The sequence below is a fragment of the Nicotiana tabacum genome, chromosome 22, assembly GCF_000715075.1.
Source record: "Nicotiana tabacum cultivar K326 chromosome 22, ASM71507v2, whole genome shotgun sequence".
Classification (NCBI taxonomy): domain Eukaryota; kingdom Viridiplantae; phylum Streptophyta; class Magnoliopsida; order Solanales; family Solanaceae; genus Nicotiana; species Nicotiana tabacum.
This window is the reverse complement of record NC_134101.1, coordinates 163,682,861-163,706,544: the sequence shown is the minus strand read 5'-3', so window position 1 is coordinate 163,706,544 and position 23,684 is coordinate 163,682,861. Positions and strand designations below refer to the sequence as shown.

Genomic DNA, 23,684 nt, shown 5'->3' with positions numbered 1-23,684 from the left:
TGCAAGAAGTAACACGTATATATACAAGTACATAGAGCCCTAACTATAGAAAGAATAAAAAAGGAGATCCTATAAATTTGCTATGAATCCCTATAATTCTGCTAGCTATGTACATTGTGTAAAAGTATGTCTACATTCATTCCGTAGTATGTCTACATTCATTCTGTAACAGTTTAAAACTATAATATTTGGAATGCAAGCTTATTGGTCATAATTATTTATCCTGCCTGCAAAGGTAATGTGATTGGAGCTACTGCAGAAGTTATATTTGGTCAGGAGTAAATGTGATAACTAAAAAAGTTATTAATATCATGCGAAAAAATGTATCAACCTAAAATTGCAGTTAGATTTAATCTTATTAACTTAAAACTATGGAATAAAGTTATAATCACAAACACGTGCTGGAACTTGGCAAATAAATCAGACAATTTGTGGATTAAATAGATATATGCTTACTACATCAAGGGAAAAGAGTTTCCAAATATATCCATACTACACACAAGCAAGTTGAATGGAGAGGAAAGTATTTGGTACAAGATAGTTCATGGAATGCCTACAGAATGCAAATGGAAGCAAAGGAAGTATCATAAAGCATGTCTACTTGCAAATGCTTGGAGATTTACTAAAAGTGTGGTGAAATATGTGATATATCAAAACTCTGCTAGACCAAAGTCAATTTTATTAGGTGGTTACAATTATATGACATGTTGTTTACAGTTGATAGATTACTAAAATAAATAATGCAAGTTGATTCTATAAGTGTGATATGCAAAATAAGGTAGGAAACAAGAGATCATCTTTTTGTTATTTTTATTATGTGGTTATAATTGCATGACATGTTGCTTACAGTTGATAGATTATAAAATAAAGAATGCAAGCTGATTTTATGTGTTTAATGTACAAAATAAGGCGGGAAACAAGAGAATATCTCTTAGTTTAATATATATTTATAAAAAAAATTATGGCTCATATTGATGCAATAGGCATAGATTTATTATCCTGTAGTAGATGATTGAGCCAACTATAACGTTTAATTATAAGAAAAGCTAAAAAAAAATGGCAAAGACACACACATATGTTTAAAACGATAATGAGTTTATTCACATAGTGCGAACAAAAAGAAATACAAAAGTTTTTGAGAAAATTGAGAAGAGCTTGATGTATATCAGAAGGATGGGTACCTTACCATGGGTCACTGGCGGTGGTGCTAGGCGGCTATGTTAATGGTAGAGAGAGAGGGTGTGGGTCGGTAATGGCAGTAAGAGAGAGAGAAGAAGTCTGAGGGGGAAGGAGAGAGCCATTTGAAGATCATCCATATCCAGAAGATGAAGGTAGCTGCGATAAGGGTGTTGAGATGGATGTGCGGGCACACCAGGTTAGATAGGATTAGGAATGAGGTTATTCGCGACAAGGTGGGTATGGGCCCTATTGAGGACAAGATACAGGAAGCGAGGCTTAGGTGGTTTGGACATGTGAGGAGGAGGAGCACAGATGTCCCGGTGAGGGAGTGTCAGAGGTTGACATTGGAGGGCCTACAGAGAGGTAGAGGTAGGTCAAAGAAGAAGTGGGGGAGAGGTGATTAGGCAAGACTTGGCACAACTTTAGCTGACAGAGGACATGACCCTTGATAAGAAGGTGTGGAGGTCGAGGATTAGGATAGTAGGGTAGACAGTGTAGATTGTTCACACCGGTAGTGTTAGTACGCACTCTCGCATTCTGTTGGTAGTAAGTTTCTTTGACTACCCGTCGTTTTCTTTCATTTTGATAATCTTATTATCGTGTTATTTTTATGTTGTTTTACATGGCTTTTTGGTGTTGTCCCTCCTTGTTTATCTCTTAATTAATGCGGTGCTTATGTTTTCCCGAGCCGACGGTCTATTGGAAACAACCCCTCTACCTTCACAAAAGTAGCGGTAAGGTCTGCGTACACACTACCCTCCCCCAAACTCCACGATGTTGGATAATATTGGGTATGTTGTTGTTGTTGTTGTTGTTGTTGAGAAGCTATCAGATACTATCACAAGAGAAATTGCATGTCATCGCAATATTAGAGCAACTAACGGAGTTAGGATACCATTAGGGGTCGTTTGATTATTGGGATAAGGGTACTAATCATATGATAGAATTTGGGATTATATTTATTCCATATTTGGTTATGAATATTAGCTAATATTAGTATAGATTTTTACTGGAATGATGGAATCAGCTATCCTATGTAAAAGGTGGGATAACTAATCCCATGGGATATCCTTGTCTGTCATGCAGTTGAACCAAATGACCCCTTACAACATTATATATTCCAGCCTGCTTTGTCCAATATAATGCTAAATGTAATTGTGCTTTCTATGACTGTTTGGTTTCAAAAATGGGGAAAACCCCATTAGGAGGTGTGCTTTTTTATTTCTATAATTATGAGACAAAAATATATAATTCAGGGCTTTATTTTTTGGTGATCAGCGTTTTTTGTTGGATTCGTAATGTTTCTATTTGGTAATTACAAAAATAAATTTTTAATTATAAGAATAGTTTTTCTTTCCGTCAAACGCTTCAAATCTCCAATAATTTTTTTTCTTTAAAAGGTGTTTTAGCTTTCCAAAAGCTTGGCCATACATATTAAAATTACAATTATCACTTGTGAGATTATTTAAGTTTCAATATATAATGTTTAAATTCTTCACGTCAGCACTATAGTTTAACTTAGTAGAATAGTTTACTTATCATTTATTTTAAGTTAGTAATAAATGTTGTATTAAATAGTGTTATATGTAAACTGACATTACCTACATATGTACTCCAATTAAATATACGTCTAAGAATATAATATACGATATGATTGGCCGGATATTCTAAGCTTAAAAAGAAAAAGGAAAAAAAGAGAGAAGGAAATCTCCACATGGTTTCCAAGAGAAGGCAGGACTGTGAGAGTGGAATTTGGTTGAAATTCAACCGCCTCATTCTCAACCCATTTTCCCTATAAATAAACTTAGTGATTCTAAAGATTTGAGATATTTTCTCTTACTTATCGCATTGTATAATCTGTTGACAACACAAGCGGTTTATCAACACGAGGCGATTGTAATTCAGCTCCCGTGATCGATCCTTTTCTCCGGTAGGGGCTGAGGAGATTATGATTTAGCTTTGGTCTTATTATCGTTTCTAGGGTTTACGATCGTGCTAAAATTCTTGAACACTGAATTGAATTGCCTGAAGAAAAAAAATTGGAATTAGATATGTGTCGATTTGCTTATTTACACTAGGTCATTTGCTACGTGCGGGCTTATGTTTTGGAGTTTTATTAGTGCAAACTGAAACTGAAAGAAATATTTATGTTTGAGAATGCTAGGCTGCTGAAAACTTTTGCAAAAAAGTAAAAAGAATTGCACATTGATGATGTTTTTCTTCTTTATCATTGAAAGTTGAATTAGCATTATATTTTTTAATTGATTATTAATTGGGAATTAGGGTAAAAAGCTAGTAGGTAGTTGAGCGTCTCTCTTTCATGTCTGTGAGTATTATTACCGTACTTTCGTATACTTAGATTTCTAGTACTACTGGTTATTTCTTTTGCTTCAGTTACCTTAATTTCTTTTCTATTACTGAGTCCATTGCTATGACTATGCTTTTACTGAGCCGAAGGTTTATCGGAAACAACCTCTCTACCTCCGCAAGGCAAGATAAAGTCTACGTGCACATTACGCTCCCCCGACTCCACTTGGGATTACAATGGGTTTGTTTTTGTTGATTATTAATTGGGAAGTTGTCTCTTGTTCCTGTCGCCTGCAATGACCGGATGTCCCTAAGGAATTTCTCAACGAGAGCACCACCACAATTTGTTTGGGATTGAGTTGTAGTAGTAGTTGTTGTATAAGAAGTAATATTTAACCACCTATATAAGCAGTGTACTTTTCCGGGAAAAGGTGTTCAATTATTTTTCTTCATTGTATCATTGAAATTTGAATTGGTGTTGTTTTGTGTAATTGATTATGAATTGGTGTGAGATTGGATGTTTCCTTACGAATGCTTTTTATATGGTGTAGTGTTGTGATTATGTGTGGTTTTCAATGCCTCATATTCAGGTACTAAGATGGCAATGAGCCAGATGAAGATTATTGAGTTGGAGGAAGGATGGGAGTTTATGCAAAAGGGAGTCACAAAGTTGAAGAAAATTTTAGAAGGACAACAAGATTCTTTCAACTCTGAAGAGTACATGATGCTTTACACAACTATATATAATATGTGTACGCAGAAGCCCCCGCATGATTACTCACAACAGCTGTATGAGAAGTACAAGGAAGCTTTTGAAGAATACATCAATTCTACTGTAAGAAGCGTTAACCTTGTCTTTCATGATAATTGGGTATTGAAAAGTTATTAGCTGATGGTTACTTTTGTGATGGGGCAAACATATTTACTTTTCATGCAATTAGCAGGCTTTTTGGCGGTTGCACTTTTAATTAGGCAATAATGGATAAAACTTGAGGTTGGTCTGGACAATTTTGGTGTTCTTGTATTGGTATAACTGACACATATTGATTTAAGCCTCAATAGGTGGGTGTATGTTTATCTGGGGTGGCTGTTTTGAGAACATTAAGTTGATTAGACCCTGAAATCCTAGTTAACATTACTTCATTTTAATCTGAAAATAGTGCACGTGTATTCTAGTTGCTTTGCTATTGCTATTCGATTTTGAAATTAGTATTTTGTATCTCTTTTAGGTTCTGCCTGCTTTAAGAGAGAGGCATGATGAGTTTATGTTGAGGGAGTTTGTGAAAAGATGGACGAATCATAAACTTATGGTCAGGTGGCTCTCACGGTTCTTCTATTATCTCGACCGGTATTTTATTGCCCGAAGGTCGCTACCTGCACTTAACGAAGTTGGTCTGACGTGCTTCCGCGATTTGGTATGTTTCTCGCATCTCCTATTTAATTATTGGCAACATTATTGTTCTTGTTCTTTTGGGGATGAGTTTTCTCCATATCTTGCTGTGTGGGCAACTTATTTCTGTTTTTTGTTGACAATAGGTTTATCAGGAGTTGAACAGTAAAGCTAGAGATGCAGTTATTGTGTTGGCAAGTATCATATCCTTTTATTTTGTTTTTGGTTTCTTCCTCCTTCCATTTGACCCCATGTCTTACGATATTATTTGCTAGTTTTGAGGGTCTGATTAAGAGTCCTATTGAATTAGATTGATCAAGAACGTGAGGGTGAGCAGATTGACAGGGCCTTACCGAAGAACGTGCTTGATATATTTGTTGGAATTGGAATGGGGCAAATGGAGTATTATGAAAATGACTTTGAGGATGCAATGCTTAAAGATACCGCAGCTTATTATTCTCGGAAAGCTTCAAGTTGGATTGTGGAAGATTCTTGTCCAGATTATATGTTGAAGGTACAATTCATTTTTACAAATTTCTCGAGTTCGTAAATGGTTTGGATATTGTTTTAAGTTGCCAGAGTAAATTGTGAAAGTGCTTTGCTAACACAGGCGGAGGAGTGCTTGAAGAAAGAGAGGGATAGAGTGTCTCATTATCTCCACGTTAGTAGTGAGACAAAACTTTTGGAGGTCAACTTTTGAATTTACTTAAATACTTGCACTTCTTATTTATGTCATTGCTTTAAAGTATCTGCCTCATATATACTTGGACTTAGAATGCTGAAAATTCAGACAGACTTAGGGTGTGTTTGGTATAACGGAAAATGTTTTCCAAGAAAATTGGAAAACAAGTAGTAATCTTATTCATTTTCCAGTGTTTGGTACGCAAATTAAGGAAAATGACTTCTTAAGAGTATTCATAAATAATTTAGATATAATAAACATGAAGCCATAAACTTTCAAACCAACAACCTTTCGAACCCACAAATTTCAAAAACTTTCGAAACCGCGGAATTTCGAACCCGTAAACTTTATAATTTCTAAACTTGTAAACTTTCAAACACATAAACCTCCGAACTACTTTGGAACTTGTAAAATTTTGAACCTTTAAACCGATAAATAAAAAAAATAAAATTGAAAAATATATTTAAAAAATATTGGGGGGGGAGGTGGGGCGGGGGGGGAGGGGGCAAAAAAAAATAAAAAAATAGAAATTTGAAATTACAAAAAAAAAAAGTAAATTTTTTTTTATGCGGGGTGGGGTGGGGGTAGGGGTGGGTGGTGCAGAAAAAGGAAAAAACAGAAATTTGAAATTGCAAAAAAAAATAAGGTGAAAAAAATAATTATTTTTGCGGGAGAGGGGGGTGGGGTGGGGTGGAGGAGTAATAGGGTGTGGTAACGGAAAAACTAAAAATTGAAAAAAAAAGAAGCCTATTTTGGAGAGGGGGTGGGGTGGGTTGGTGATGGTAGGGAAGGTTGAGAAGGAGTTTTGGAAAATGTTTTCCCTCTCTTGATGAGGAAAACATTTTCCTCCAATTGGAAGAAAATTTGTCCACAAGGAAAATGTTTTCCTTCATACCAAACACACACTTAAAATGCTGTAAATTCAGACTTTCTACATGTTGAAAATCTTCCTTTTGTTGGATTTGTTTTCAATGCTGAGACCAAACTTATGCTGCAGAAAGTGCAAAATGAATTATTAGTTGTATATACCAATCAGTTACTTGAGAAGGAGCATTCTGGATGCCGAGCTTTGCTTAGAGATGATAAGGTATTGCTTCCTTGTTTTTCTTTTCACTATTAGTTTTCTGGTAGTTTCAATGTATTTTACATATTATTTGATGCTGCTCTCTTTTGCCCTTACTTCTCCACTGCCTTTTTACTCTTAGGTAGAGGATTTATCTCGAATGTATAGGCTATTCCACAGAATTCCTAAGGGATTGGAACCTGTTGCAAATATGTTTAAACAGGTATTTTTCTATGCCAATTAACGACTGACAAAAGGAGGTATGTATTTAGTTTTGTAATTTTGCCTAAGCATCTGCTAACAGTACATATTTTACAGCATGTCACTTCTGAAGGCATGGTCTTGGTGCAACAGGCTGAAGATACGGCAAGTAACAAGGTGAATTGTGCATGTTCCTGTTTCATATTTTTATGAGTTTACACCTAAGAATGATCATTATCTGTTTAATTGTAAGTGAGTCTGAAGTCCTTTTCAACTGTTAATAGGGGAAAAACAGTGAGGGGGAGGGGGGATTGCATGAAACACCATTTAGAGAGCAAAAGTTTTTAAAGTTTTTGAGTGGAGTTGAAATCATTTGTAAAAATAAAGTACATATATATGAAGTTTCTCTGCAGCCTTGCTGTCCTATGATTTCGAGAATTTTTTTTGTTCCGGATAATAGTTTATTAGCGTTTCCATTTGAGGTGCTGATATGTGTGTTCTTGCACAGGCTGAAAGTTCGGGCTCAGGGGAGCAGGTAGAACCATATTCCCATATTTGGATTTCACTTTTATGTATTGGTAAGTATCCACTTAATCGTGGACTCATCCCTTTTCTCAGGTCTTCGTTAGGAAGTTGATTGAGCTCCACGACAAGTATATGGCTTATGTTACAGAGTGTTTTACTAATAACTCTCTCTTTCATAAGGTATGTTCAGCTGGTAACAGTTGTCTGCGGATCTCTTTTACTTTGAATTCTTTGTTTCTGGTGTCTAAAGTTTGACATATACAGGCTCTGAAGGAGGCATTTGAGGTCTTCTGTAACAAGATTGTGTCAGGTTGTTCAAGTGCAGAGCTCCTTGCTTCTTATTGTGATAATATTCTTAAGAAAGGTGGGAGTGAAAAGCTCAGTGATGACGCTATTGAGGAGACATTGGATAAGGTATAGCGTGAACTGTAAATCACTCTTCAGTTCCTGGAAGGTCCATCTTTCTGCAAATGATACCATAATAAATAATGGTTTCAATTTTTGTAGGTGGTCAAGCTTCTCGCATACATCAGTGACAAAGACCTCTTTGCGGAGTTCTACAGGTGGGGTAGACAGTCCAATTTCTTGATATAATAACCTTAGTTAGGTTGAATCTTCATTTACCTTTTGGAATGTCCATTGTCTTGGTGCAACAGGAAGAAGCTTTCTCGTCGATTGCTCTTTGATAAAAGTGCCAATGATGACCATGAAAGGCTTATCTTAACAAAGCTGAAGCAGCAGTGTGGTGGACAGTTTACATCTAAGATGGAGGGAATGGTGAGGAACACAATATCTTTTCATAGTTTATCCTTTCCCCATTCAAATATCTTATTAAAGCTTGTGGTTGGGAACTTGTGAATAGGTGACAGACTTGACATTGGCTAGGGAAAATCAGAACCACTTTCAGGAATATCTCAGCAACAACCCTGCAGCAAGTCCTGGAATCGATTTAACTGTCACAGTTCTTACAACTGGATTCTGGCCTAGTTATAAATCTTCTGATTTGAGTCTCCCAGTGGAAATGGTGAGAGCTGCTTTTCTTGCATTGAAAATTCACTTTCTGTTTTACTGATTTGAGGTTTTCTTCTGAATTAATGAATGGCATACCTTTGTTTTGCCGTTTGCCTCAGGTAAAGTGTGTGGAAGTCTTCAAGGAATTCTATCAGACGAAAACAAAACACAGGAAATTGACATGGATTTATTCATTGGGTACATGTAACATAAATGGGAAGTTTGTGCCTAAAACCATCGAACTGATTGTGGGAACTTATCAGGTCACTACCCTTTAATGATTCCATTGCAATATCCCTGTTCGTTACAATACAGTTTTTTGGATTTATGATTGCGTCTTTTTCAGGCTGCTGCTCTGTTACTGTTTAATGCTTCAGATAGATTGAGTTACTCAGAAATCAAGAGTCAATTAAATTTGGCGGATGATGACTTGGTCAGATTGCTTCATTCCCTTTCATGTGCCAAGTATAAAATTCTGACTAAGGAGCCTAGCAATAGAACTGTCTCACCATCTGATCATTTTGAGTTCAACTCCAAGTTCACTGACAGGATGAGGAGGATTAGGGTATGGATACTGTTTAGAACTTTGTACTTTTCAATGATGCTTCTTTCATAAACGCATTAATGGCATGAAAATTTGTACCTTCCAGGTCCCATTGCCTCCTGCGGATGAAAGGAAAAAGGTGGTTGAGGATGTGGACAAAGATAGACGTTATGCAATTGATGCCTGTATCGTGCGCATTATGAAGAGTCGGAAGGTTCTTCCTCATCAACAGCTGGTGTTAGAGTGTGTTGAGCAGTTGAGCCGAATGTTTAAGGTATGCACCACCCTTTCAACCATTTGAATTTTCTAGAATGAAACAAATCACTTTGCAAGGTCTATATGATTTGCATGCCCCAATATGTCACTGCAGCGGACCTTTTGTTTTCCAGCTTGCCAATAAACAAATTGAAGGGTATCATCTTCTAGGAACGTAGCGAATGTAGGATCACACTATCACCTCATTCCTTTACAGCTTTTCTTTCAGGATCAGAGTCTTTGGGGATCATGGTGTTGAAAGTATTTTTAAGAATTTAAGATGGGTATCACCATCTAATTTCTCTTATATTTTGGTGTAGGTTTTCTTTTTTCGGTATACAGCTTGTAAACGGGGTTCTCACCAACTGTTTATAAAATCAATTACCTTATTAATAAAAAAGAATTTAAATATGTGGGATAGTGTTGGTAAAATAGTTAAAGGGGGCTACCTTAAACATTTTAAATATCTGGAATACCGTTGGTAAATTAGTAGGAGGATCTCCCTTAGTTTTAAGTTTGTGATGCATGTGTTATTTGACTTGAGTGAAATTGTTGGTTTCTTTCCCAACAATTTTACTTGACAGAATGATAGAATTACCAATTTTACATTTTCCCTCCACTCACAAATTGTTCCCCAGCTTTGATTTCTTAGTAATTTATAGCACTGTGAAACAAAGAATTTTTAGTTGAAATATCTTTCATTAATTTCAAATCCTTTAAATATGTTATCCAGTGACAATTATCCACTTCCGATTTTGTTCTGTAAATGGGTCAAATGACAGCCGCTTGAATAGATGGTTCTTTTTCTTCTTTCCCATTCTTTTCATTTTCTTCCAAACCGGTGAAACAACATGAGATGAAACGAGGAGGCAGACCTCCCTTTTGTCAGTAGTTTCTTTTTGGAAGAGATATCTGGCATTTCATACTCTCTTAATGGGGAAAGTTATTTGGTCATAGAAGAAGTGGCAACTTTTAAGTGAGAATAAGTTTGGAGTAATGATTTTAGTCTAGTTCATGAACTTGAGGATTCAGTCTTGAAAAGCTAGAGTTTTCCATATAAAACCAAACTACGAGAGATGAACATGGGTCAAATATGGTTGCACCATGTGCTTACAATGTTATGATATTTTTGTGCCATCCAACCCAAGAATCTCACATTCTGATTATTTATGGGCTCTATTTCCTTTGCAAGTGTCTACTGCATCTTAAACTTAGCTTTATCCTGAAGATTAGTTCGGGCTGTTGTTATAGAAACTGAGAATTTTATACTAATATCATAAATTTTGCATATTTGTGTAGCCTGATTTCAAAGCAATCAAAAAGCGAATTGAAGATCTTATCACTCGGGATTACTTGGAAAGAGACAAAGAGAACCCGAACTTGTTTAAGTACTTAGCCTGAAGCAATGCTGTGGTGCCTGGCTGAGATTCTATTGTTCGTTCTTTCACATTGGATTAAGTACAGCTGGTTTTCCATGTAATAGGAGTATAGTAGGAGACAAATTTTTTGACCTTGCCTATAAGTAAGCAACTGTGCAGTATAGAACAAAATCTTATTTGGATTCCAAATTATATGTTCACTAGCTACAGCAATTGAACCCGAGTATCCCTTTTTAACCATTTTTACCTTGACATTGTTGTACACATGTTTCTATAGTTACTCGATTAGCCGAGGCACTTGGTGAATCATTTCAAAGCTGTTATCAATTGTGTTTTGTCCTTAAATAGCTTCTCTGATCATATATGCCTCACCGAAGAAATTAGGGACTAACTACGTATAACATCCATTTGTTTGTGAACCCTATTAAACTTTCATTTATTTCATTTCTAAACCCTATCAATCATGTGTTTTCCTTAGGTAGCTTCTCTGATCATATGTACATCGAAGAAATCAGATTGTGAGGCGACTACCTACCACAATCTAACTACTTCTAGCTTCCATTCATTGACATCATTCTTGAACTCTGTTTAGCTTTCATTTAGTCTCATTTCTAAACCCTATTAAGTGGAGGGGATGTGTTTCTCTGCTTGCTCAGAAAGGGCTACAAGGTCAATCAAAATCATTAATTGTTGCAGTCAGTCGGACCAGTATGATCTTCCATAGTTCATTCTTTTGAGAGTAGAACTCTTAATTTCAAGAGAGAATTCTAGCATTGGAAAACCCATAATCAAATAAAGAACAGCAGTCAAATAGTCCAAACGGTCGAACAATTTTGAAATGGCCAGCCAATAATTTGGATCCTGAAACAATCGACAAGGAATTGAAGTTAACTGTGAGTTATGAGTTTAATGAATGTAAAATGTTTGTATCAAAATCTTCCGGGAAAAAGAATGTTATATCTTTTACACATTGAGACCACCATGATTTATTAAAGCAGAACTTTATGCTGTTAAACAAATGTCTTCTATAACAGATAGTAATCGAAGGATTTACAGGAAAAGACCCAAAATTGAAGAGTCTAAGTTCTACGCATTGACAATGTAAAATTTATTTACACAATCAAATTATTTATAACGTATATAAAAACATTATTTGGTAACTTGGTAAAAATGGTAAAATTTGCCTACTCACTACTATAGGTCAAGGTCAAGGTCAAAGTACACTGATGGTGGAAAGTTTATTAACACTGTTAGTAAGTACAACAAAGCCAAGTTGCTGCAGTCACAGCAGTTCTCAACGACCTGTAAACATCAAATCCAATGAGTGAGACAGGGTAGCAGGCTATATATAGATAGCAATGGTTAAAAAAAAAGCATTAGATTCTTACGTGGGCTTTTTTCCTTTGAATTTCGAAATAAATTCCCGAGACAATTAACAAAGGCAGTGGAGTATTAACCTTCCAAGATGGACGCAACAACTGCATATCTCATCTTGTGAGTGTCCCTATTAGCAGAAAGCTAACCTGCAAAAGAAAATTCTGGTTTTTATAGACGGGAATAATCTTTTTTCTGTTTCGTACATAATATAATTTAATGATTCTTCAACATACGGGTAGAAAGTGTATACCGCCGAGTCCCCTAATGTCAGCAACTCATCAATCAACTCGAACCATATATACTGGTCACATTATTCTTTTGTGCTGTCGTGGGAAGTGTTTTCTCTGAATTTTTCCCTTCTATAAGTTGAAAACTAACAAGCCATCTGTATTGCAGACGTATCTGTAGTTGGAATCAAGGAAATAAAAATGATAGAGATGAGCTATTGACTCGCAAGAACACTAAATAAATTACTTGAGATATGAGAAAAATGCAATACTCATGACCATTTTTTACCTTCATTCTCGGAGAGGCAAGTCAGCTGGATCAGTAACAACAAGCCATTTGCAATGTTATGAATTTATGACAGCAACACCAAGTTCCTTATTTCAATCGGATCGTGACCGTGTCTGTATTGGGAACATCTTACCATTTGCAGTATGTAGCTATGTACAGATTTACAAGGGCATTAAGAGTGGAGTTCTTAACTTGATAGGTATAATAGCATCCCTCGACCAAGAGATCCTCGTTCTGACTTCTCCTCAATTGACAGCAAACGGAGGAGCAGATTCAGGAGTCTGTCCCATGGAATCACATGGCTTCAGGCTTAAAGTTAAATTTCACCGGCTGATAGCTTCCATGGCAACCCGGACTAGGCGCAATAAGCCGTCAACATCCTGGAAGTTGAAATCAAGGGCCTTCTTTACAGATAATGCAGGCTCTTTACACTGTGTATCGCTGAGTCCAGGATAAGCAGCTGCAAAAGCAACACGTGATTTCCTGGAGGCGTCCATTGCTAAGGTAACTTCCTGTGCCTGCAAATCAATCAAAACTAAGATACTGGAAAAAGGAACATGGCCAGATCAAAGTAACAATCCGGAACATGACTTCTCAAGTAAATGGATACATGGAAAAGGGTTCGACTTATGCAGAGATAAGCATTTTTGTGATTATGCCCTTTACCCAAACAACCTGGTGAATGACAACTCAGAAAATAGAAAAGCAGGTTCAACGCCAGTTCTGTTGGCAAAATTGCAGATATAGTATGGTAATATGCCCTGCTTGAGGCATGTTCAGGAGAATAACGAGTTAGACAACACCGAAATAGTTCTTTAATTTATCTGGTCTGATGCTTCTTATGTTTGATTAATGATCTCATCCACTAAATTAAATTAGACGAACAACAGAGTTAGATATAAAATAGTTCTTTACTTTATATGGTCTGATGCTTGATGCTTCTCTCCGTTGAAAATATATTTGATTAATGATCTCATCCACTCAAGTAGACTAACTCATTAATGGAGCTGAAATTTACTGATACTTACAAAGTTAAGTAGCCTCGTGAAGCTAGCACGGTTTCTCGCTGAGACAACATGAGTTCCAGCAACTTGGGGAGAAGCAACACCTTTCATCAAGGCAGCCTTGTCTGCCGTTGTTGGATTGTTCAAATTGTCAACATCCGAGGCAGAAGAGGAAGGGGATTCACCTATGATAATAAGGAACCCAATAAGTATAACCATTAAAAGAAGTCCAATTCGCTAAGAAGAAAGTCCAAGACACTTCATCAGTACTAATAAGATATAGCTGTTTTGCTTAAAGTGAAAGAAGGAAAAACCTTTTTATATTTTTATTTTTTTATACTTATTAAACTTCTATTCCTGATAAAAGAAGAGTTACTGACTAATACTAAAATTTCAAGGAATCAATTTCAGTCCAACTATCAAAACTTACTAATACCTAATAATGTATAATTCTTGAATAAAATCCATTGAAGCTTTGATCATCAGAGATAGATGTCATTTATGTAAATTGTTATTGATACTTTACGAATAATTTAATTGTTCTACAATGTTCTGGCAACTTAATCATTCCACATTTTCATCTTTTCCATCAACACACCAATTTGTTCTTGGCATAAATGAAGATAAAATGGAACAACCTTTTAATAGACATACTTCTATTTTGGCTAAAGCCAATATATTGGCAAACTTCATAATCAATTATTTTTAAGTCTCCCCAGAATGTTATACAGAACTTTCTAGCGGTATTGACTCGTCAATTTCATAATATCTTCAACATTTCATAGATACAGCAAAGCTAAGCCTGTGAGTACACAGAAAATGGTTTTAGTGTAGTACAAAGTAAATATTGTGAACATTATCTTAATGAATATCCAGCAAAACTGTTGATGCCACTTTAGTAGCACCAAAGGTTAAACCAGAAGTCTAAAGAAGCATGCTGGTCAAATTGGCACAATCTGAAATAAAATTGTATCATGATGTAAGATGTTTATTTTCAGGTGAATCTCTAGTAAAATTACCCGGAGGAAAAATTTGCAGGGCTGTTTGTAGTTCATTCCTATATCTGTTTGCATTGAAATGTGAGGAATAAATTACTCGCATGTACGCGACCTCCAAGCATTTATAGGCTAGTGCGACAGCAGCCATGTCTTTCAGTCTCTCATATTCATGGGCAACAAACCTATAAAAATAACAAAAATAAATCCCAGAATTAGCATTACTTGGTATTAGGAACTTCTGAGGTACTTCAAGATCTCATTGGCAGTATAAACTGATCTCTACAATATAAATGACTCTTAGGATTATACATTATGAGAATAGAAATAAGATGTTTGAAAAGTACATCCGATGAAAGAAGTTTTTCTTATATACCACAAAGCAGTATTATGTAATCCCAAGTGTGTTTTTCTGTGATCAGGTAAGATTTTTATTAATTAAAAAAGGTACCAAGAAAGCTGTTGGCACAAAACAATCCCCAGATATTAACAAAACATTTTCTAATTTGCAGTACTTTTAACAAACTCCAGATCCTTGATCAATCCGGAATGCTAAAAAAGGAAAACATAGTACTGGGTAGGGTCCCCATAAAGTTCTTGATAATGAATGAAGAATGTAAAAGAACAGCAAGTCGAATTTAAGCTTCATTCTGCAAGCAAGGGTTCTTGTTTATTAAGCAAGTCATTCCTGAGAACCTTTATACTCTCCTTAACTGTATCTGTTATTGAGCATATTGTCATGACTAGTTCATCAAGAAACAGCTTTGATATCTCAGATCCTGCACTTTCGCGTGGTAAGAAAGTAACATCTACTCACGAATTTGTGCAATCAGAGTCACAATGAATGAATAGATGCAAAGACTAGACAACTCACTCGCACAGTTTTGCAGTGCTGCTATAAATTTGCCTTGACTGGTTCATTTCACTGTGCTTGGCACTGTCGTTGCATGATTCTAGCAAGGATGCTCCGTGGAGAAACTTTAGGGTTGCTTGAAAATAGAGGCTTGTACTTTCACTTGATCCAGAATTCTGCAATACGACATCAAGTTATGCCAACAAAAATTAGTAAATAAATAAACAAATGAGAGCAAATGACAAAGATTATCAACTAGTTATAGGCCCTTCTTTTCTTTGGATTTGAAGGAATATTATGTAAACCTTGAGGCGATCTGCCAGGTGTTTGAGGTTCGTGGCTTCTTTTATAGCATTTGCAGCAGCTTGACTTGTAGAATCCTTCCGAATAGGGCTGCGAGCATCCGGATCCCGGATCTTATGTGCAGGCGGAGTAGAGTGTCGCATACAACTAGGTATTCCAGAGTGGCTTTCAGATTTTTTACCCTGTCTTGAAGTATTCAACATCTCCCCTTCAAAAGTATCCGCTGCCAACGAATTAGCCGCACCTTCCTTTTTGAATGCAGGAACTGGTTGCGAAAATGGAACTGCCTCATTTTGACCTCTTGTTGAAGGAGATGCTAAGTGTGACTTTCCTCTCTCAAAAACTTCAATTCGCTCTGTTTTGTCAGAAGCAAGCTTCCTGAACGATTTTCCATCATCTCGATCAGTTAGAGCAGCCTGCCTTTTATCCAGGCGGGATATAACATCTAATTTAACTTCTGCACCATCATGATCACCAAATTTCGATTGAAGATCTCCTTTGACATTCTCATTCAACAATTTCCTAGCAGGATCTTTCTTAGAACCTTGTTGTAATCTATCGGAACCAGCACCAGCTTTATCCTCAAACTTGTTTCTTCCGGATGTCAATTTCCCCTCATCTAATGTTCGATCTGAAGATTCATTTGAGACATCAGGATCCTTAGACCTACGTTTGCCAGAATCAGATCTGACAGTACGATTCTTTTCTTTACGCTGAGACAACGAAACCATCTCATCCTTTGAGGTAGACCCATTATTATGAAACTGACTACTCTTCCTTCTTTCATTATCTAGGCCTTGGTCTGAGTTCTCTGTCCTTACATCAGTGTCCCGACGAGTAGCAAAATCAGAACCTGTGATCTTTGCTTTAATCGTAGGACCTGATACATCAAGCACATCTTTCTCCTGGTAAGCAAGTTCAGAGGACTCCAGACCATGATGCTTGCCATTGGAAGTTTCGTCTTTCTTTATCATCCCAGAACGATTACTGCCCCTATCATTTTCACCATAAGAAGACCTTGGTGTAGAAGTGGCATTCTTGCGATCGTCTTTTCTCTTGGGGTTCCTTTTAGTTGATGAAAACTTATCCGTGTTTGAAATCCTCAAAGGAGATGAAGATACTGATTCGACTGGTGAACCCTTCAGTTCTTGAAGACTAGCTCTGTTCTTATGTGAACCAGAAACTTTAGAAGAGCTTGAAGTTGCTGCAACAGAAGGCTGCAAAGCAGACAAATTCCTTTTTGAAGAATCTGCAGCATCTGCACTATGCTGAGATAGAGTGCTATCTAGATCTTGTCCGACTCGCTCTTCCTTCTTACTACCTTTTCCATCAGTTCCTCCACTAGCTCTGCTTCTGCTGGAGTCTTTCCCCCCAGACCTGGAGATCCTTGCTTTCTTTTCTTTCTTGCAGTCGTTATCACATGTCTCTTCCACAATATCTCGGGGAGTTTGTGCCTCAGAATTCTGGGGTTCGCTCCGTTTTCTCTTCTTAAGGGAGTCTTTACTATCACATTTATGGACTGAACCATCCAGAGTATGGTTTTCTGGATTTTTTGCTGAAGACAAGTTTTTCGTTGAATCCGCCTTTGAGTTCTTGTATTTATATTTATCCCTGACCTTTTCTGATCCACTGTATGACAAACCAGTGCTTGAGCTCTGTCCTGGTTTTGCCCCAGTGCGGTCATCATCATAATGTACATCATCTCTCTTGAACTTTTTAGCTGTCGAACCATCCAAATCCGTCTCGCTAATGTTCCTCATCTTTGAATTTTTGATACCTGCAAAAAAAAAAAAGTCATACAGAATAAAGAGAAGTTCCAGAAATTTAAGGTCATCAAGTTCAAAATATGACTGCTTCAGACAAAATACCCCCATCAGAATGGTTCTCAAGTGATTTTCTCTTCTCTTTTTGTTTATGTCTCTGCTTCTCAATGATTGAGCTACTTGGCAAGCCCACCAGTTCATGCCCATTTTCATCATCAGGAGAATTGGTAGTACCATTCGAGCTTCTACTATTTGGGGTCCCCTGATGGCTTCTTTTAACACAGTTTGAAGACAGTGAACCTTCTTTGGTTGCACTTGACACACCTTTTGATCCATAGATTTTCTTCCCACCAGTATCAACAGCTTGTAAACCTACTTTTTGGTGGTCTTGGCTGGCATGCAAAGTATCAATAGAAGTTAGTCCCGAGAGTGCCCCGCCAGGATACTCAAGCTGACTATGTTGTTTGTCAGAAGCAGCAGCAGTAGCACCACTCATCGGCACCTGGTAAAGGGCTCTTAGAGCCTTTGTTGTTTCCTCTTCGCTGATACCACAACGGTTCATTCCTGGCCTAGAACATGAAGAAAATTAATTAATGCTCAAACCTTCTTAAATATCAGAAATTTTATTCTCTTGTAACAATTAAGTATAAATATGATAATCTTTCGACCTAACATCTATGGCTACATGTCTTTGCCTTAAAAAATGAGTCCTTCTGAATAGAGAAGAATTTATTTATAGCAAGGCAGATAATCATGATAAAAGGACGAAAGCAAGGTTGAGAAAAAACTTACAGCCAGGTTTGCATTCTACAAACCCACTTCTTTGGGAGACTGTCAGGATTTGTGCCAAGTGGCAGTAGACGCCAAATCTGACACTTGTCACAACATACCCAATCTTCTTTAACTAAAGGAGCCACTGCTCCTGGAGGTGCAGCAGGATTGGATCCACACACATTGTGAGGAGCCTCATTTGAAGCCAACCTAGGATGCTCGGTGGAAGCAAACGGTTTCTCAGTTTTCCTACCATTAACACTTTCCTTCATTGAGCTATTACGTTCAAGTCTCTTCTTACTGATTGCATCAGAGCCCTTGAGCATTTCCTTTGAATGAACTTTCTCCAAACCAGTTTCAGCATCTTCTAGTTCGAGTTCTACATCACCGAAGAATTCTTTGTATTTATCCCTGGCTAGGTTCTTTTTCAAGTCCTCTGAATCACTTTTGGATACGAGGATGTTGCTAGAAGAGGTTTTCTTACCCTTAGATGCTATGGAAGAATCAGCAACTAAACCATCTTTTACTACCTCTGTGCTTTGGGCATTATGACATCGTGTTCCTTTGGATTTCATTGTGTCTCCAGATGTGCACAGTTCCTTTTCAGGAGCCAGTTTCATTCCATCCTCATTTTTGGAGGAGCTTTTCTGACGAGATGACTGTTTGAGGGGACTAACCGCATCTGCATTTGGTGCATTCCTGTCTTTAGTCTTCCCAGCATTGGATGAATCGTCAGCTTCCTCCTCTTCATTGTTGTCTTCTTTCTTCAGGTTTCCTGAACTGTGATTATTACAATATGTCCCTTTAATTTCCATACTTCTCCTAGATGAGGAAACCTTTCCACCAGACACTTCAACAGAATTTGTGTCTACTTCAGCGACAGGCAGCAAAGATTTATTGGATGCCCGCTCAAAAGATGGTTCTGTTATTTTACCCTTACTGGCTGACCTTGAACTGTCAATTGTCTTCTCTGCATCTTTAGGAGGATCCGGAAAATTAGGGTATGGATCAGATAAAAGAGGGAGTTTCAAAGCATTCAAAACAAGTTCTTCACATGCAAGAGCATCAATATCGATCGCCTTCTTTGATAATAAGGCACTACCATTTTGATTATCATTGCCTTTGCCCTTTGCCAAGGCATCTTTGTCATAAATTTTCAATTTCTTTGCTTCTGAAGCTTCTCCATTTGCATAATGAGTACCGTTCGCTAATACCAAAGAAGTTTCAAGGCTTGCCTTTTTCTTCCCTTCATATCCACATTGTCCCCAAAGCTTTTCTTTTTCAGTCAAGCTAATTAACTCACTTGAGAGGGGGGATAACAATAAGATATCATGCATTGGATGCGCGGTCATAATCTGCACCAACGGGTTGATTAAGAAAATTGCAGAAGCCAAGTTTAGCTTAAACCAAAAAGAAGAAAAACAAAGCAAGCTAAATGCTTGTGGGAAGGGGAAAGATTCACCTGAAGTATACTAGTAGGGGATTCATCTGGGGAAACCTGTAGGTCATGGGATACCCCTTCACTCTCCACAGGGCTACCATCCAGCGATGATGATGGAGAATCATCAAGCCCAAGCCCACTGTAGATTTCTGCATTCTTTCGGGTCGACAAATTGTTGGTGCCAACTTTGATACGCACCTTAAGCGTTTTCAGGTCAGATGCATTTCTTGGCTTTTTCACTTTTTTAATTTTTGAATTGGAGTCTTCCAACCGAGTAGGTGGTACGGCAGAATTTCTTTCCCCATTAAATGGTGGAGCCCTAGGTGCAGGTCCTGTTGCTGAACGGGCAGAAGATGCTACAGGCCTTCCTGAGAGAGAAGTGCATGATGATCCTAATGAGGTATGGCGACCACCCTGTAAAATTAAAAAATGCATATTGATTGGTAAAAGTAGAATATTTTTTTTTTTGGTAATTAAGAATTTTATTCATACCAAGTAATCTGTACAAAATCATAGTCTAGTCAACACAGCTAGAGATTCATTCAGAGGTTGCGTACCTCAGGGAGCAGATTGTTTGGTGATATTTGTCTGTTAAAGTTGTTGGGTTCTGGTGGAGTCCTTGGATGAGACCAAGAGGGAGAACGCTGATAAGTAGGTAAAAATGAACCATACCCGCCAAATCTTGACCCTGTTAACACATGCAAATCAACAATCATCAGCTCATGGCATAAGCCTCGTCAAGGCAAACTTGTGCTTCTGGGAATACCCTTTTTTCCAATATTACATACCCAGATTCTCAGCTGAAACTCCACCTTCAAAATCCTTTTGAAAATGTCCCAAAACATTGTGGAGTTTCTCATCCTTGACAGAGTAAGAGAATAGATACATGAGAAACTAGATGTGTGTTGCCATCAGAGGTGCACAATGCAATTATAAACACTAGTACACAATACCTGCCAGAAAACGTCTACCAGCTCACTAACTAGCCCCTAAACCAACTCTAGAAAGAGAAGTTTCTTAATAAAGATAGACAAGTTATAAAGCAAAAAATAGAATAAACAAATGCTGGTTCTCTCCAACATCACAATATACTTGGACAGACACTCAATGCATTATCTGCTAAAAATGATGATAAATCACATCAAAGGAGTACTTTCAAGTATAGTTTCCGACTAGAGAAAAATTGTAACACTATTTTATATCAGTGTTAGAGTGAAATTAATCACTTTTCTCCACACGTATAGAATTACAAACTTAATCTTTTCACGTTCTTCTGTAGCTTTCTTTTTCTTTCTGATAAGGTCAATATATATTGACGAAAAGTCAGCGAAAAGCATTGCATGTGCACACCCGAAGAGAATTACGTGTTCTGTAAGGAAGAAAGGAAGTCAAGCATGACATCAGCCTCCAAAACATTTTCCATTGCCATGTTTCACCAAAAACTAAGCAAAGATATACACTTGTATTTTGAACTTAAGTACATTATCTTTCCTGTTCTAAGAAATTCTAGCATTTCTTTCTTTCCAAATGACCCAACAAACAGCCGCAGGAATGGTGTTCCATATGGTAAGAAATGATTTAGTGATGGCTTTCCTTTGCCGAGCACATAGAAATCCGAGGAAGACATTGGCATACACCATTTGATACTCATCAGATATTATATCACCGTAGGGATAAGTTGAGATTTAAGGAACTTCCAGTTTTAGAGAACCTCTTTGCCTAATAGAGAATATGTTTAGTATATCAATCAAATTGGGCTTGAATAGAACGGAAATGTGATAGATAAATCATATAGCCGATCCCAACTAGTTTGGGTTTGAGGCATAGTCGATCGATACATGCTGATGTAGCTGCCACAACTAGCTGTATTCAGCTTTCATAGAACAAGACAGTGACCATATTGAAGCATCTAAGTATACTAACAATTTAGAAAGAGGGAGAATCAGGAAGAGCCGAGCAGCTCCAACACAAAGCCACTAAAGCCCTTGCTTTAGGCCCACAAATCTTTTTGTCCCAAAAATTACTAATACATTATATATAACATATACTCATGTATATGTTTTATAATGATTACTCCCCAATTTACATGGTGCATTGGACTGAACACGGAGTTCAAGAAAGGAAGAAAGAATTTTGACGCATCAAAAGTACCCTTAGAACTTGTGGTCTTAAACATGTCATGGCATTTATATGACCATAAGAGCATGTCACGGAAGATAAAATAGGAAGCTTTATGTTGAACTTACCAAATATAGAAAGGTGTTACTCTTCTTAGAAGAAATTAAAATGAAAACTGTGTCATATAAAACGGAACAACAGAAATGCTTATTGTTAACGACGAGTAGATTCTTTTCAACCATCCTTCGCTTAACGATGTTCCAAATTTTATTCTACTTGGCTTTGGTTGAGATAATATTTATTTGGGATTGAGGAGTAGTTGTTGTTGTAGTTGGATTTGGTTGAGGTAATGTTCATTTTCTATTCTTTGAGTATCGGATTTAGTTGAGGTAATTAAGGTAAAGTTCTTTCTCTTAGAGTAATTAATATAAGCTAATTACTTTTCAGCTTCCGCGTTTCCTCTTAGCTTTTTTTGGCTCTTTTATGCTTAAGGTTTAATAACATTCCTTTTCCATTTCCTTATCAAGTTTTTTCTTAGACATGAGAAGGTCACTTATTAAGTTTTGGCTTTAGGCCGTCAATTGTATTGAGAAGCCCCAGCGGGAGATAGACAAAAGTATGTAGATTGATCAGAGATTGAGCTACAAACTAACAAACTACAAAAAGTCAATACACAAAATGAAATAAATTACAATTAAATGCAGTATGAACAAGAATCTTCTAAGACTAAAATGCTTTGATCTCAATTATAACTCCAAAAGTATGATAAATACTAAAGGCAAAAAGAAAAAAAAAACTCACAAGGTAAGATAGAGAAACATCAGGATCAATGGTTGAATCAATGTTGTAACAGCAAGCCTCTCCTTCTTCTAGCTCAGTTTCCTCCATTCCACCATCAAACCCTAATCCTATCCTTCCATCTCTACTCCCAACAGAAATCATTCAAATTAAATAAATACACTCCACAAAATTCCAAGATTTTTCACTTTTCAGACCCCCTTTTGCCTCTTAACTTGAGCTACAACACACAAAAATTTTGACCCATTTCATTAAAGTTTAAAACCTTTCAGCTCAACTAATCGAGATCGCAGGAAAACAGCAAAATTTCACCAACCCCAGCTGACCTTTATTTAATAAATAGAAAATAAATTAAAATCCAACAAGAAAAAGAAAAATTAAATTGAAGGAAAAAGAAAAACTGATATGGATTTAAAAAGCTAAGTCAGATGATTATGAAAACTGTTTTGTTAAAGCTTGGATCGCCTTATTACGATCTTTGTATTAGCTCAAAACTATGAGCAGAAAGAGAGAGAATGAAGAAAGAGAAAGACTCTGGTTTTGGTGTATTACCAGCCGCGTTTATTTTCCTTTTTTTGTTTTTCTTTTTTCTTCTTTTTTATTTTCAAGAGTTAATTAATGGAGTAATATATACACTTGACAGATAGAAGCACACCGATGACCTAACAGCTAGACACATACAACTCCATTTTGTTTTCTTCTAAAATATAATACATAGTAGTAATATTTACTAATAGTCCAATGTATATTTTTTCCATTTACAACAGCTCGCAATTTAATTTTAATCCTGTTATAGCTTTTCCATTTTTGTTCAAGTATGTCGCAATTATAAGTGAACTTGTTAATATTTGAGAAAATGATTATATTATCTAAATGATATTGTTGCTTTAGTGGACATTAATAATAGGCAAAATACCTTAAACCACCCCTAAGCTTGGCTCAGATTATTAGTATCCTCCCTATACTACCCGATCTTAATTACCCCCTCTACTTGGCCTATTGAGGGCCATTATCCCTTAGACACTGATATGGCAAAAAGTGTGGGTGCACTCCCCTGCCACGTGTATTTTTTTGTCTATGTGGCATTTTTTTGAAAAATAAAATATTTTTTTACCCTTTTATTTTACTTTTTTAAATAATTTTTTTCGAATAAAACTTGGATATAACTACATTATTTAGGCTAAATATTTTTGTTTGGCCAAAATAATA

The 23,684-nt window shown here is 36.7% G+C and overlaps 2 protein-coding genes across 5 annotated transcripts; one reads left to right on the top strand and one right to left on the bottom strand.

Annotated features, from left to right (window-relative positions):
• Positions 1-2,813: 2,813 nt before the first annotated feature.
• On the top strand, positions 2,814-10,876 carry LOC107826686 (cullin-1). The gene is made up of 19 exons (XM_016653702.2): positions 2,814-3,109; positions 4,077-4,321; positions 4,716-4,901; positions 5,023-5,070; positions 5,187-5,390; positions 5,487-5,564; positions 6,556-6,645; positions 6,764-6,844; positions 6,940-6,999; positions 7,331-7,357; positions 7,441-7,527; positions 7,612-7,761; positions 7,855-7,910; positions 8,004-8,124; positions 8,210-8,371; positions 8,478-8,621; positions 8,705-8,923; positions 9,009-9,176; positions 10,457-10,876. The coding sequence occupies exons 2-19, from the start codon at positions 4,085-4,087 to the stop codon at positions 10,556-10,558; spliced, it is 2,220 nt and encodes a 739-aa protein (XP_016509188.2). The 5' UTR covers positions 2,814-3,109; positions 4,077-4,084; the 3' UTR covers positions 10,559-10,876.
• A 383-nt stretch (positions 10,877-11,259) lies between these two features.
• Positions 11,260-23,072, bottom strand: LOC107826685 (cysteine-tryptophan domain-containing zinc finger protein 3). Of its 4 annotated transcripts, XM_075244068.1 has the most exons (15): positions 22,479-23,034; positions 20,348-20,420; positions 20,117-20,247; positions 19,581-19,973; positions 18,140-19,473; positions 17,453-17,916; positions 15,587-17,361; positions 15,303-15,457; positions 14,453-14,613; positions 13,458-13,618; positions 12,430-12,947; positions 12,147-12,315; positions 11,925-12,059; positions 11,729-11,838; positions 11,260-11,397 (listed from the first exon to the last, which is right to left on the bottom strand). In XM_075244068.1, the coding sequence occupies exons 1-11, from the start codon at positions 22,617-22,619 to the stop codon at positions 12,753-12,755; spliced, it is 4,983 nt and encodes a 1,660-aa protein (XP_075100169.1). In that variant the 5' UTR covers positions 22,620-23,034; the 3' UTR covers positions 11,260-11,397; positions 11,729-11,838; positions 11,925-12,059; positions 12,147-12,315; positions 12,430-12,752. The 4 variants fall into 4 exon arrangements, with proteins under 4 accessions (XP_075100169.1, XP_075100170.1, XP_016509186.2 ...); XM_075244069.1 differs by lacking the exon at positions 11,260-11,397 and having other exon boundaries at positions 11,522-11,838; positions 20,348-20,512; positions 22,479-23,072; XM_016653700.2 differs by lacking the exon at positions 11,260-11,397 and having other exon boundaries at positions 11,522-11,838.
• Between the last annotated feature and the right edge of the window lie 612 nt (positions 23,073-23,684).